Below are 15,528 nucleotides of genomic sequence, written 5' to 3'. Positions count from 1 at the left end.
GCCCATAAAATGCCGATTAATCATACCTAACTCGTTAAATATCGAAGTTAGAAGAAAAACAACTTTTATTTGAAGTATTTTTCGATATAATTTTCAATTTTTCCGAGATTTTTCCAAGGGTACTTGAATTCACTTGACCACTGTTCTTGACTTAGCTTCGCGACGTAATTCCGATTGAACGGTGGCACGTATTTCACGAAACAGATCAAAGGGTGAAAGGATCAGGAGGATGATAAAAAATATTATGAGACGGTGGGGCGGGGGGGAGAGATCGGTAGTCTGAAACCGGTCGCTTCCCGTTGGATCGCGGCGCGGCGACCGCATATTCCGACTAAATTCGAAAAGGTCGATATTTCAAATGCCAGCGTCAGGGGTTAACCGGGGGCTATTTTGAGTGCGCCGTACCGGCATGTAGGACCCGAACACACCACCCGTCAATAATCCGCTGAATAAACTATCGTCCGGCCGCCCACACGGCCACCCACCCGTCCACCACAACTCCACTCAACCGCCACGTACAGCCAGACATATATCACGTACGAGTGTGGCGAGTGCCCGCGCGCGTGCTGTCTCTCCCTGTGTTCGTGTACATCCGTGGAACGTGCTAATATATGTACTGCAGGCGCGGCTGCACGAGCTTCCACCTTCTCCTATGTACCTACACGTATGTACAGGCTGTCCCAGCGCGGGTTCATATAATAAAATTAAAATTAATACGAAGCCGAGTTCGGTAGACAACTTTTATGACACTCTTGCATTTTCAGAGCGTACGCGAGAACGTATGCCACGAAAGGTAAGGAGTAATTGATATAATTCTTCATGCGAAATCTTCTAAACGACTTTTAAAGTACAGTTGGTTCGAGGCAAGTTGGTTGGAGTACAAGAGGCAGTATTTTCCTATTTGAAATCGTAACCGCGTGAAATCACTGAATGAGAAAATCATTTAGCCTATTGTGTCATTATTTTGGGAACATCCTGTAGATTTTACAGCGTGGGACGGTGACAGTGGAGGCGGGGCAGCCTCGGGGGAGACAGCGGAACGATGGGTACGACCCGAGGAAATGAGTAAAGTTCCGTGAATAAAATAATAATTTTGTTGCGGGTCCAAAATTCCTGCCTCCCTATAGAAAATTGCACGGGCTTCAGAACGCGTCGACGGCGTGTAAATAACTGTAAATGCGAGCGTGCTACGATGCAACTGGAATTTGTGGCTTTGAAGAAATCGAGAGACAATGGTTATTGCCTTCTTATTTCTTCATAAATATCCTTACGCTGATCTCTCAAGCTATTTCCCGCGTTATTTCTTTATAAAAATGGAACGTCGGAGCTTTGATGATCAGTAGAATTTTGTATATGCTCGGCTTGTGCGCATCGATGTTTTCTACTAAATAGTTAATAAAGCCAATTTATGCGCGTCGATACGTGCATTATAATTGCCGATGAATATTTATTATAATCCTTGTATAATCATTTAAGCAATTGAATTTTGGAAACTGTAATATGTCGGTGTCACCGTGGGATGCATAATTAATGATTATTTAAAAATATCGAAGATTGAAATTCGTAAAGAACCTGTCTTTTGCCCGCCAAACCGCGAAACATCTTAATACATAAATCTGATTTACTGTAATTTAATTCCGAATGGAGAATACAAATATATTTGTTCATGACTGTGTGGGTGTCGAATGCTCGCTAGCGAGTCACCTACATACGAACAACGCGATGTATTATTGACACCGCAACCCCCAATGTAGCCTGGCATCGTCGCCCCCTTTGTGTCCTCCCTTGTTGGAAATCGGACAGGTGTGTACGTGTACACGTGCATGTGCGATATACGTGCACGTACACGGCGGCGGCGACGTCCGGGTACCGGGTGACGTTCTACAAACCGCTGTCGCGGACGCGTCCAATAAATTTCTTTCGATATTTTTATTCCATGGAAAATCCCGATCTTTATTTCCAACGTACACGAGATACCGTTCTATTCTTGAAATCGTCTCGGAAAAGGATTGATAGACGATCTTCCCAAGTATTTTTCATTGTACGAGCCATCAAAGTAATCTCGAACACCGAGAACAGTGGCTGTTTCGTGAAATAAAGCTTGACCCATCTAAAGGGATTAAACGGTCGACCGACGTCCTTCCTTGAGAATGATATACTCGCAACGAGAAAGTCGATGCTCGTTTGGACGAAATTCAAATGTGAAAAACAAGGATATCCTTGGACCGCCGCGGTCGGGAGTAATGAAAATCGACAGACTAGTCCAGCATCGGAGGACGGCTTTTCGATTTTCGACTTGCCATTCGTATTTTTAGCGACGGAAGGGGGAGGGAATTCGATCAACTCGGGTCGACGTCTTGCAGTTTAGGTCGCACCCCTAAACTCGCGTCGCTCGGGCGGAATTAACCACCGACGGGAGACAAGGGCCCTCCGCTTACCCCAGGTCCGGGATTACTCGACGCGATAATCGAATCCGCTCGCTAATTGACTCCGGGAGTAATCGCGAGTAAAACTTTCATGCCTCAACCGATTCGCGCCGCCTTTGACTGACGCGCGACTCGCTCGAGAGGGACGAATGGGTTGCGGGTGACAAGGAGGGAGAATCAGGTGAACAATATTACCGAAGACGCCGCTTCGGTTGCACCAGTAATTCAACCGAAGCCACGGTTCTTCGTCGAAACGAATTTCAGACAATGCGCAAAAGCTACATAATTTCCCGAGCCTTATACATTCTCCGATACAGATCATAATCAATAATAAATCTCGTTGTTCACTACTTTTCAAATTTCCATTGTCTGTCCAAAGACTCGTAATCCTATCTAATGCTTTACAATCTTTCATACAAATTGAGCATTTACGATTTCCTGAGTTTTTGTATTTTATAACTCGTTGTAATTCGATCGCTTAACACCAAATAAATTCTCCAATCAATTCATAAATCTATAGCGATTACTCGTGAGACCATTATTACATCAATGGATAGAATATTGTTCTACAAGTTCCAGAGACTCAAACGAACTGTTCGAAACTACGTTTAGGGCGTCGCACGAGAATCCTCCTAATCGTGTCGCAGGCAGCCATAAAATCCTGGGACTCGTTCCAGGGGACCTGAGAATAGGCATTGTTCCATAAATTCGAGCGACATATCTTTTAAGGAGTGTTTATGGCGTCCAGGTAACGAGTAGGGGCAGCAGTCGTTAGCCAGTTTCGGCTTTCCAAGGATTACAAACATCGTCGTCACCGAGTAGGTATTCGACCGGGCATGGAGAAGGCAGTTGAATTATGCACGAGGGAGATCAGATAGAACCGCCAGCTGACCTTCGAACCGCCGATAATTCGGTTATCGAATCGAGCAATTAGCATTGTTTGCACCGTCGATAATAAACAAATAAGACTTGACACGAGGTTGAAAATAGTTCCCGACGTCGGCTCGATAATTTATAATTAATAAAAAATCTCTTCACCGAATTTGTCCGAGTATTTTTTTCTACGCGGATAAAATTCAGGTTGGCAAGGGTTAATTATCTGCTCGAGCGCGCGACTAAAATTACGCTTTAGGTCGAGCCGCATTTCACAATGTCACCAGCCGCAGCCGCGCGATTATATCGATCGTCTGCATTCCAAGTGCCGATACGTTTTCGCAACAACGGAGAAAAACCGGCCTGTCCCGCGGCTCGCGAGCCCCGAGCTCGATCGCCTCGTAATTTCCTTCCGGCGCGGCGGCGCGTCGCGTTTATTTATCGGTGAATCGCGTGTCCCGGCTAATAGAATCGTCGGGGAGACAACCTTCCTTCAGGGAAGGCTCATCAATTGATTCATTCATTGCTCCTTCGGGTATTTTTTTATTCGGCTCTGAGCGAACGCAGGGAAGATACAGGAAGATGAGAAGAAGAGATATCGATCAGTTCATGCAAATCTTATTAGCAGATTTACAAAAGGCAGATATTTAGGTAATAAAAGGTGAAAGGAATTCATTTTTGTACGTGTCTCGTTTTGCGTACAAATCTGCGCGTTACTTTTTAATTGATTGTAAATTGCAATTGAATTGTCATTTATCAATCGAATCAAGACATCGTTAAGATTATTTATGTAATGTTAAAATATTATCATAGCTCATAAAACAGTAGTATCGAATCCTGCGAATTATGTGTGTACGATTTCCATTGATCCCGAAGCAACGACGTAATGATACACATTAAAGAACGATAGCTATAATTTACGGTAATAACAGATAATTCTGTCATTTTTCTAATTGCTTCCACACCACAATATGTGAATTTCTCTTGTAAATGATCTGAAAACTTATTTCAAGTACGTTTATACACAAAGTGTAAGCGGTACACATTACACCGTGCAATTAATCGAAAATTGTACTCGTTAATTCGACAAGCATATGCAATTAAATCTTTATTACATATTTCAAAATATAAAATAAATACCTATCGATAACGCATTTTGCAAATTGGCATTGCAATATTTAGCATAAGAATCCGCAGTCTAGCAATTACTTAAAAACACTTGTCATTCGACTGGCCATAAAATTTCTTGGACGCTTTCGAGTTACTTCCATCAGTTTCATCCCCTACCACCCCTGATTTACTGTACACGATGCAAGCGACAGAGCCAATCATGTCTGTCGGCTAAGTGTACGTACGTACGTGCGTACGCGTGCACGTGACTGGTGCAAAAAGAACACAGGACGTTGCATGTGCACGCCGCCGTGGATGTGGTGTACCTTGACACGGATGGCTCCCTGAATCAGCCGACAGCTAGCAACAAACATCACCTCGCTATCGCACACGCCTACCGGCCTGCTCTCTACGACGTGTCCGATGTGTGGAGCCCGCGTGCATGTGAGCCGGTTGACGAACGGCAACGATAAGCCCGTCATCGGGCTGGACGATGACGACCGCGCCGTAGGAAATTCCATTTCCTCCGATAGAGGATTCGGAGGTGAATCGCGTTAAGAGTCTCAACACGTTCGGACAGTGGGATTCGAAAAATCTTGTATATTGCGGTTAATCAATCGTTATGTAATTGAATATCAATGAACTCCGTCAGCGTATGATTAAACAACGCAAACGTATTGTCATGTCGAATTGTGATAATTCTATCTATGAATAGTTTCATTTACACGTTGTACGAATGTATAATAAACTATATTATACGATCGACAAGAATGTTGCGTGATAAATACGTCCGTGTCGAACGTTAATCGGAAAGACGAGTACCGGGAGAATCGAAAAACGCGGTTGAACGTCGGCCCCCCAAGAGGTCCGCCTATTAATACCTCGCGCGTGGAATTCACGGTACGTAAACTCAGAATCTTTAGCCGACGCACTATAAAGGTAACCGCAGAGCGACTGCCAAGGAACCGGACCAGTGGAGACGATCTTGGAACGCGAACAACGCGGGCTGGTGGTTTACTCACGAAGAAGGATGAGAGGGCGTGGTCCCACCCCCCGAAGTGCATTACCGGAGAGTGTACTTTCGGAACAGCGCGCCGGCTGGCCTCCCCCGCTTTCGGGGTAGCAGCGCACCAACCTTCTCTCTGCTACGTGCTACGGTCCGCTTTGTACGCTCACTGTCGTGACCAAACGCGTTCGCATTGATATTTTTGGTAAATCGGTTAATTGCGAATTACCTGTCAAGTGTATCAGGTAAATAACGCAATTAAGCCGGATAATTGGTAAATTAACTAAATCGCATTTCGAAGTTTGTTAATTCACTATTATACGGTAAATGCCTGTTTTCAAGTTATCAACCGACGGTGCTTGAATATTTAATGAGAACGTGTACGTAGATTTCATGGGATAAGGAAATAGCAATTATTCTAATAAGAATTCGAACTAGATCTCACGGCGCAAGAAATATCGCGCAGTTTTGGAGACATTTATTTAAAATTATGCGACGTGAGACAGCTAGAAAGCGAGACGAGCCCTGGGGTAGCTCGAGCCGGGGACCAAGGGAGAAGGGATGGCTCTCTTCTTTCCATTTACTCCCGTCCCTGTTCCCTTTCACAGAATATAGCGAGCGAGCACGCTGGCACACCCTTATTGCCGGTTCCAGGCACCGGCATACCTGATCTTATGGGAAATCCATACTGGCCCTTACCTCGCTGGGAATACGAAGGGTGCACCCCTCTTTCTGGAAACCCTTTCACTCCCACCACTGCTCTATTCAAGACGTACAAACATTTTCTCGGGAGTCACTTAAACGTGAAACGATTTAAGAATTACGAGTATTCGTTTTTAGAAATTTTTCTCTCTATATTAGTTAAGAAATCATATGCAAGATTAATGTCATTAAGCTGCTTGAGCACAAAGTCTGTCGGAGCCGTCACTAGTTGCGTGCCCGGCTGACACGTGTGTAGGTGAGTTAATTGCCTGAACGAATGGGAACGATCGTGCGAACGATAAACCGGGAACTCGAAATATACAAAAGGAATTTCTTTTCCAAACGGCCGCGTGATAATAATTAAAATCGCCGCTAGAATTCGGGTTTAGAAGGAAACGAGTAAAAATAGTGAATGGACGTTGTAGAAAAATAGCGTTGCACCGGCGAATCGATTTTCTGTCATTTACAAGCTCCATTAAGTCCTCGAGATCGCAGCTGAAGAACGAAACCCCTTACGGCAAGTCCTCACCCCTTTTGCCGCGACTTTCCACGTCCAGTAATTTAATCCTTTAACGGTGGAATCGCATGCCTCATTAGCGCCCTAAGATTACGTGTGCCCTTAACAGCTTTCAGAACCGTGTAAAGCTCTCTGCTGTTCAAGCTGAAATTTCGGACTCTTCCAATTTCAGAAACCATTTCAACATTAATTCTCCACGAAGAATTAACGAACGTAAATTGTAACGAACGTCTCGTCGTGACAAATCGGAATTACCAGAAATTCCTTTAAAAAACGGGGCTCGATATTTTTTCCTTACGAGTCACGGCGTGTTCTTCCTCTGACCAAAGAATGATGACGCGTATAAATAGTTGGATTCGCGATCCGAATGGCCGAAGGGCGCACGGTAAATATTACATTGGGTATTACAGGGTGAAAGCGCGTCCTGCTCGTAAAAACTTCTTGCCGCTTACCACTCAAACGCTAACTAATCCAGCTTAACTTCTGCTACGTTATTCGGCAAGGAAACACAAGGAAAAAACGTTAATCGCATTACGCGTTCGCGCCGAATAACGCGTGCATCTTTTATTCGGCTGATTCATGCACGGTCATTGGTTAAATATTCCTTCGTAATACGTGAGAATCGTCATTGATAGACTGCGGATTTTTATACTGGATGAAATGTTTACGGTGATCAATTAAAACAAGTGTTCCGAACATCGTCTCGTTTAATTTACCGGGAATAATCTATATTATTTTGCAGTTTCTGGGGTCATTATCGCTGACGTAGGGATCTCCCATTCATGGTTGCTGATCGCAAACATTAATACCCGGTAATCGCTAATGCTGCAATTCTGCGACTATTCTAATTGCTATCCTAGGACCGTTTCTACATTTTATACATACGGGCTACACTAATTTATGCAGATGAGAGGAGGTACATCGTTTTCCCTCGAAATAATTTGATCTTTACTTCCCTTCGAGAGTGAAATACTTTTACGAGGCTCGTACATTTTTTTTACGCCGACAATTTTCCGAAACAGCGTTTTCGAGGGTGTCTCTGCTGGTTTTTAAAAATTCCATATCCGTTAGAGAGGGTAATAATTTTTTTTTAAGTCACGGTTAAATATGATTCTAGCCAACGCTAATCCAATTCGTGCTAAATGAAAAATGCGTTTTTCCCAGGGATTTTTAAAGTCGTACTTTAACAAAATGAAACCGCGATTTTATAAGTCATCGGGTAGCATTATTTTTTTTATATGTGACCGTGAGTCACTTTTGGCAAACGAAGTTTGAGCCGTGCGTCATTTACCTGGGAGCACCGATTCTGCTGAACGTGCCGCAGTGGAGTGTGCCGCATGAATCAGGTAAATTGATCGGAATTTTTTATGCATCAGCGACGCGAGGTAATCAGTTGTTAATTTTTACATCGATTCACAATGAGGAATCGTATACATTTCATTTACTGAACTACAGAATGGAACGATGTACGTTGAACGTAATAGTTCGTCGCTTAAAATTTCTGAACAGTGTTCGATTCCAATCAGACGGGACGTTTTTCTAATTACCTCGTTTAGATCGACGCGGCTCGTAGGGGTTGATCCGCGAGGGTCGACGCGGGCGCAAGCGTGAAAAAGTTTCGAACGGAGCGGGAAGAAGGGCTCGCGAACGAAAGGGAGTCGGACGGGAAGATTGATTGGCCGTGGCGCAACGGAAAGAGAAAGAGCGTATAGACAGGACGAAGGGGGATGAAAAAGACGGGCGAAGGAAGACCGAGAGAGCTGGAAAAATATAACCTGTTGGACCTCGAGCGAGCGAGAGAGGCGCAGGCGCGAACAGGACGAACGATTCAGTGAACGACAGCGGAAAAGAGAAGAAAACAGAGGCGGCAGAGCGAGACGGGCTCGTTAGTTCAAGAAGAGGGGGACCCGGGGTGAGAACGAAGAGAAGGACGAAGCCGTCCTGAACCTGCCTCAACTACGGCTCGACTTTCGCGGTTCGATTCTGATCGGATCGATCTAACTAGCGGCGCGCCGGCAACCAAACCAGCCACTGGTATTTACTGTTGCTCTCTTTTCGACGCCCGGACCGCCCGATCGTTTATCATGTGTTGCTCGTTCCTCAAAATCAGGACGATTTGTCCTTACTCCCCTTTTCTTTCCGGTCCTTTTTCCTACGCGTTTTGTTGCTCTACTGGCTAGTTGGAATGCCACGAAGTTGAACGACAGAAGGGGAGCTCTCGTTTCCAGTTTCTTTCGATTCCTTCCGTTGTTCTTGTCGTTTCTTATCTTTCATACATGTGTAGCACGCAAGACGCGTTGTACAACTTAAGACAATGATTCCTGGCCAACTCCGGCTCGAGTTAATTTCCCCTATCGGGGCAAGATTAAGAAATAGTATTTATTTGGATTCAATTTTTTTTCTTCTCTTTCACAGAACTATAAAATAATCTTGTCTGCAGATACTCTGGCAATTATTAACACACGTTTACGATAAAATACGAATTTCAACAGTACCAAGTTTCGAGAGTACCGTATTTATTTTACAAATTCTGCATAGTTCCGCAAAACGCGTTGAAATCGTCTCTGGTTCGGAAAGCAACATAAAAATATATTCGCCGTCGAAAATAAACCGGGAACGCTGTTAATTCTAATTGTAACGCAAAGCCGAAACACTCGCGTTGCCGGGCAGCGCAGCGGCGCGGTGCAGGATTTCGTTCTGAATTATCCAGCGAAATTTGCCAGCCGGGAGCAGCCGTTGCGAATTGTTCAAAATTCGGCGTTTCAGCGCGCGGGTCGGACAAAGGGGCGGCAGCCGAAGGATTCAAAAGCGAAAACGAGCACACTTTTCGAATCGATCATTGTTACGCTGTCGCGCTGCCGGCAACACGGGATGGGGGCGACGGTTTTTCGAGCTAAATGCGGAATGCGCGGGGATTAATTTATGCAGCCGTACGATCGATCGGCTAATGGAGTTCACGGGGTTGGATACATCCTCCTTTTCCACAAATTTTCTGTTATTAGAATTAACAATCATTTTTTGATAATTCAGTGTAAGTACGTTTACCTCCTCCTCGGTCATCGTGTAGTCGCAGTTCGACGCGCGTTATGTCAGGATAGTACTACGAAATTATTCACTAATTAGAATAATAAATGACATAAAAAATTGCTACTATTTTTCCCTTTACCGTATGATGGGCAATTATTCGCAGATTTTAACGAAGTTGCGGTCACCCTAGCGACCTTTAAAATTACATTTCCGCGTCAATTAGCCCCGACGCGAATAATTAGAATAGATATGCGTCGAATGAATCGAAAATATGCAAATCTAGTAATAAAGTAATGCTCGATTACCATCGACACCCCTTTAATGCCAGTTTGTAACTTAAAACAGGTCCCCCAAATATCAATGGGATTATAACGAGAGTACGAATGATAATGAATTTGGAGAGTAAACAGCGCGTTTAAAGCAAATCCGGATTTTGCATTTCATTTCCTTTTATTCGTGCTTCTTCGCACGCAAGTCGATTCAATTTTCAGCGAATACCGTGCTACGTGTAATCCTTCTGTGTTCAATCGCCGCATTACTGCTGCATATGTATAGAAATTTGTTGTACAATGAGAATATCCCTTCTTACACATGAAAAATTGAAAACGACCAAGGGACGAACGAAACGGAGCAATCGTTGCCCGATGCTCGGTCACGTACAATTATTCAATCGAGCACGTGCTCTAATCGAGCTCCCTGGAAACGCGATCCGCGGATTATCTTTCGCGCGAGATATGCAGGTCTAATCTGGCCGGATAGAAAAAGAGTGTAGCGATAAGTCGGGCCTGACGGGTTCGTCATCGCGCCTGTATCGCCGATTTCCACAGAAAAATCCCAGAATTTCGTTTTTTTCTGCGCAAGGCGTCGGATCGGAAACGTTGCATGCTCGCAAATAAAAATTGACAAACAATTTCGATGCAACGGATAAATCGGATAATACCTTTTAAACATGTTTTCCGTCGCCTTCGAGTATCATCGATAATAATAATAATCGACGACAAAGGAATCGGAGCAGGTGCTCGACTGCGTACGTCGGTTAGCGAATTAAAAATCGCGGATAACGACGGAACGGTTAATGAGTCAATACGCGTTAAGTGTTACCCTCGCAACTTTTGCATGCACGCGTCCCCTCCGACGAAATTCGTGTAACTCTTTCAATTAAAACTTTCGCGCGCGGTTCATCTTCCTCCCACTCGGCCGGCCGGCTGCTCTCCCGGCCACTCCGCCCCGACTCGCCACTCCAAAAAAGCGTGGAGAGGGCAAAAAATTAGACTCGAACGGAATAATGAGTTGCGCGACCTGACGCTGGAAAACTCCAATTTTCCGAGCTTTCCCCGATCCGGTTTTCCTCGTGTGCGAAAGTAAAACGAGAATTTTATCCGTGCTACGTTTTTCTCTGTTTATCGCGTATTCCGCGACTCTCATACGATTATAAACATGCTCGAGGCAAGGACGATCGCTGCCTTGAACCGCGTACTTCGACTATCGGTACAGCGTTTGTTTTTATCTCGCTGACTACTAGAAAAAGCGATCACGTGGCGATACGATGATGGTTGTCAATCGACTTACCTTGTGATGCTGCATGATGGCAGTGGCCTTTCGCTTGGCGGACATATTCAGTCCAGACGCGATTTTCCTCCTCTGGTGCCGCAGCGACGACCGCCTATTTTTTCTTCTCTGGTATTTGTCTCTCCGGCCGTTGTCGTCAGTTTTTCAACCCCAAAATCTCGCGAAACAAAAGCTGATATCGACGATCTTTCACTGGTTCTACGCGGGTACACTGTCCTTGTTCGTCGGTGAGGTTGGGTGCACGTAGAACGATGACACAATGCCACAGCGCGTACACTTCGCTCGCGGCCGCTTCGAATTCGACTGTCTCTCAAACTTTCCCAGAGTCCTCGGTTCTAGTCTCCGTCTCACTCGCAACGTGCGCTCCGTCCTTGTCCCGCGCACAGTACCCGCGAAGTTTAAGCTCGCGCGCAACACGCATCGGCGCCGGGAACCACCGCGATAAAATTCCCGCGGCTACCGCAGGTGCGGACGGCTGCAAAAGCCGTTTGCTCGCACGGAAACTGTCGACTCGTCTCGGTGCTCGGCGTTCCGCTCACGTACGCTATACTCCACGGACGAACTGTCTCTATAAAGTCCATCGAGCCGATGCAACTCACTGCCAGAATCCGCGATCAGCTGGTCGATCGTGCACGCATCTGGTCCCAACGACGTTCGGTCGTAGAGCGAACGGGCACGTCGAACAGTCTTGGGAAACACTTGAACGTACGTACACGTGAACACCTCGAAGACGGGCCGCGGCACGGAACTGTTATGAATCGAGCACGAGAGCGAGTACTCCGTTGTTTCTCGTGTATGCGTCGCGTGGTCGCGCACGCCGCGGGCGATGCGACCGTTGAAACCTACGATGATCGAGCACTGACCGCTCTTATCTTCGGTTCCACTTTCTCAAAAGAGTCGATACCGTGGTCTACTACTGCACGCGGATGGATAATGACGCGTGGAAAGAAGCGCGTTCCTGATGCAGTGAGAGAGCGCGGCGCTCCTAGACGAAATCATAGAACTTCCTCGCATCACGAGCGCTCACGGCAAACTGGCGACTGGCGTCGCGGTGGCGACCCCCTTCCCCTTGCGTACCTCGCACAGCCTTTCCACTACTCTCCTCACCGCCTCCGCGCCGCTCCCCAGTTCTTCTCGACTCCCCCACGTCTCCTCACCCCAACCGCGCCGACCTCACTCCACTACGTTTCACCCATACTCCGCGCACCCTTTCCTCTCCCGTCCCGCTCACACCCACGCGGCTTCCCGTTCGGCCCGTCTCTCTCCCGTCCTCTACGGCACCGCTTCCCCACGGTACCCCGGCCCCTTTACTCGTTCCCTCTGTCCGTCGCTGTCTCTCCCTCATGCCGCGCCCTGCTATGACCCGTACCGCTCTCGCTCCCCAGCGGTCCTCCTCGAACGCGTCAACCCTCTCTCCTTCGCCCCCGGTGTTCCTTTCTGGTCTCTGTCTCCGTCTCTCTCTGGCCGCGTTCCCTGTCTATCCGTGTCTCTCTCGTCCGTTCCGACCGACTGTCCGTCTCGGTCTTTCCTTCCTTCCCAGCACCCTCGCCTCGCCCCGCGGCAGCGGAGGCGGTAAGGTAGGGTCTGTCACCGTCAGAACACCGAAGGGGCCGGTGGACGGGTAACTCCAAGGGAAAGGAGGGATCGAAAGGGGCGCAAGGGGCCGCACAGGGCTCCCGGAGCGAGGGGATACCGGAGAGTGTACCTTTGGCTCTCGCATGGGTGGGATGGGGCGAAGGGAGACGCGCAGCGGGAGCAAGGGACGCAGCACCCATCGGCCGAAGGGGCTTCCACGAGTGTGTTAGGCTCGTGCTTAGGAGGGTATACGTACATACGTGCAACGTGCACGCCACTGCTCTCTTTCTGTATGGACAGGTCCGTGCGATTGTAGGTACAGTGGGATCATTCGTGGCTTCCCTCCTCGCGCTCTCCTTGTCCGTTCCGAGCTATCTAACTGCACTCGTCCGTCTCTCTCTCTCTCTCTCTCTTTCTCTCTCTCGTTTGCTCGCTACGACGCGACGTGCGCGATATCGTTACCACGCGATTTCGCTTTAACTGTGTACGTGAACACGCAGCGGAGTCCAACGATGACGAGTCATCCGATGAGAGAGCCAGGCTCCTCTTTAATGGTCCGTCTTTCGAGTTATTAGCCAGCCGAGCCTAACGGCCTCCTCCTCGACCACCTGCGGGCTTGATAAGGGAGGACTTCCAGAGAGGGTGTCCTGCTTTGGCTCCGCGTTTCTCGGATCGTCTCTCACAACGAACACTTTGTTCTCGGTAGTTCAGTCTGAATGATGTGCGACGTGGAAGAAACGCGCGCTTCTTGGCAGCTTCGGAAAGTCCGAGATACCGAACAGTTCCGTCTGTTACCCGCGGAACTTTCGATAAAAACACCGTCTTGCTTTTAAGTGGTATAATTAAATTTGGACATTGTACGTGGTTGCTATTATTGTCCGATATTCTTCTTCACATCGCGTATGACTTCACATTGACAGAGTATTTTGCACGATCTCTTTAGCATGCCTACACGAGGAATTGGCACCTGAAGTTTCGCTGTCGTTTATTTTTATCAGTGAACAGCACCGAGCCGCAACGCCACTTTGACGTCCAATCAAAGTCTCAGTAATTTCATTGAACAGTTTTGAAAAACATCGAAGGAAGTATAAAAATGTAACTCAAAGTTCATATCCATTGTCAGGATTTGATTAAGTCACTTTTAGCCGAACACCCAGGCCGCCATTATTATGATACTTTTTTCAGTCAATTTGAAGCAATGAAACCAATAAGCCCGGAGCCACTTTCCACCCTTTTCACGCGTTACATGGCTCGACAGGGGCTGTCCGCGTCGCGTCCGTCGAAGGGGCGCGTCTGCCGCGCGTTTTATTAGCGACGCCGTATTTCATTCGCGAAATCTCGACGAAGCGAAAGCGTCGCTCAATCGGCAATCGGATTAAACTGCTTCCCCTATTTGAACGCCGCTCATTAGCTCGGAACGAAGAAAGCCGACGAAGTCTTTCTACGATTGGGAGGCGACTTATCGGCCGCGATAACGATCTAAGCAACAGTTTGCAGTCGCGGGGGCGGAAAACTTCGGGACGCGACAAGCGTAAGGAGGGGGGCGTAAAAAAGCTGAGAACTTTTCGGTGAAAGTGCGATCTCTTCCGCTTTCGATTCGACCGCGGTTATCGAAGGGACGCGATACCGCATTGTATACGTACGAGAAATTCCACTTTCCCGACTAGAATCGACCGCTTTTTGTGTTACTCGCATTCCCCGAGCTCATCGATCGTGTCACGTCGTCATCTTCGAGTTTCTTCTAATCATAGTTGAAAGTGTTACGAATTCGGTGCTCAAGTATAATCTAATGGGCAGGAATTTAACAAAGTCATTTGAAATCTTTTTATAGTACTGAAATTCGTACGAAATTAAGAAGTAATTACTGGTTTCGTACGATTCAGTGCTTGTGTTCATTTTAATGAATTCGAAACCGTTTACGGTCGAAACATTTCTGGACCGTCGCGACTTTAAAGATTCCTCGATTGTCCAAGGCGCAGTTAAGAACGGGACGAAGCCCAGGCAGCGCGCCAAACGATGTTCCTCCGCGCAAAAAGCCGCGAGCTTCTTCGTCGAGCAGAAGCGTACATACGTACATACGCGTATAACATATATATATAAAACCGCGATCACGGTGCGAGCGCAACGTGTCATCCCACGAGGGAACAAAGCCCACTCGACCCGCTGCACACCCCGTGCGCTTTCAGGAGCGACGAACCAAGCCGGGCCCCCTCCTGCCCCCCCCCCTCTACGTCCTGAACAAAAAACCCGCGCCTCGTCCGCGTCTGAAAGCGGTCGAATTAGATCTATAATACCCCCGGCCCCGTCCACCGCGCCGTGTGTCCCGTTTTCCGATGCGACCATAATGCACCGCTGCCCTGACGTTTGGTCGGCTCTCGTACCTAATACACAGCGCCCGCTCGCAGTACCATGTACTGGATCCATTTACGCCGCTATCGGGGCAAGATACGCGCGTGCATTTCGCGTAACGCTACATACACGACCGAGGGTATGTACGCCCGCGCGCGCGGTGCAACGCTAAATAGTATATAGCCGGATATACACGCGTGTACGCGACGCGTGCAACCTGTCCGTCCGCTCGTCCGTCCGTGTCCCTTTGACTGTGGCCGTGTGTCGCGCCGCGTACGTGTGTGTACACAGTGTGTCATCTCGCGAGCGAACAAAGTCCACTCGGCATTAGACACCCTTGGTTTCTGAAGCCTTGGGCGGTAGAGTCCCCTACC

At 47.5% G+C, this 15,528-nt stretch overlaps 1 protein-coding gene across 3 annotated transcripts in view; it reads right to left on the bottom strand.

Annotated features, from left to right (window-relative positions):
- Positions 1 to 12,251, bottom strand: part of LOC108629783 (nucleolar protein 4-like) — a 56,577-nt gene extending 44,326 nt beyond the window's left edge. For all 3 annotated transcript variants that reach the window (XM_018032689.2, XM_018032772.2, XM_026811416.1), the window contains exon 1: positions 11,231 to 12,251. In XM_018032689.2, coding sequence (XP_017888178.1) covers positions 11,231 to 11,275 — 45 coding nt within the window. In that variant the 5' untranslated portion in view covers positions 11,276 to 12,251. The remainder of the gene's footprint in view (positions 1 to 11,230) is intronic.
- Between the last annotated feature and the right edge of the window lie 3,277 nt (positions 12,252 to 15,528).

Source organism: Ceratina calcarata, unplaced genomic scaffold (assembly GCF_001652005.2).
Source record: "Ceratina calcarata isolate Rehan_Ccalc_2016 unplaced genomic scaffold, ASM165200v1 scaffold1, whole genome shotgun sequence".
NCBI classification, from domain to species: Eukaryota; Metazoa; Arthropoda; class Insecta; order Hymenoptera; family Apidae; genus Ceratina; species Ceratina calcarata.
This window is presented reverse-complemented; position numbering and strand designations above follow the sequence as displayed.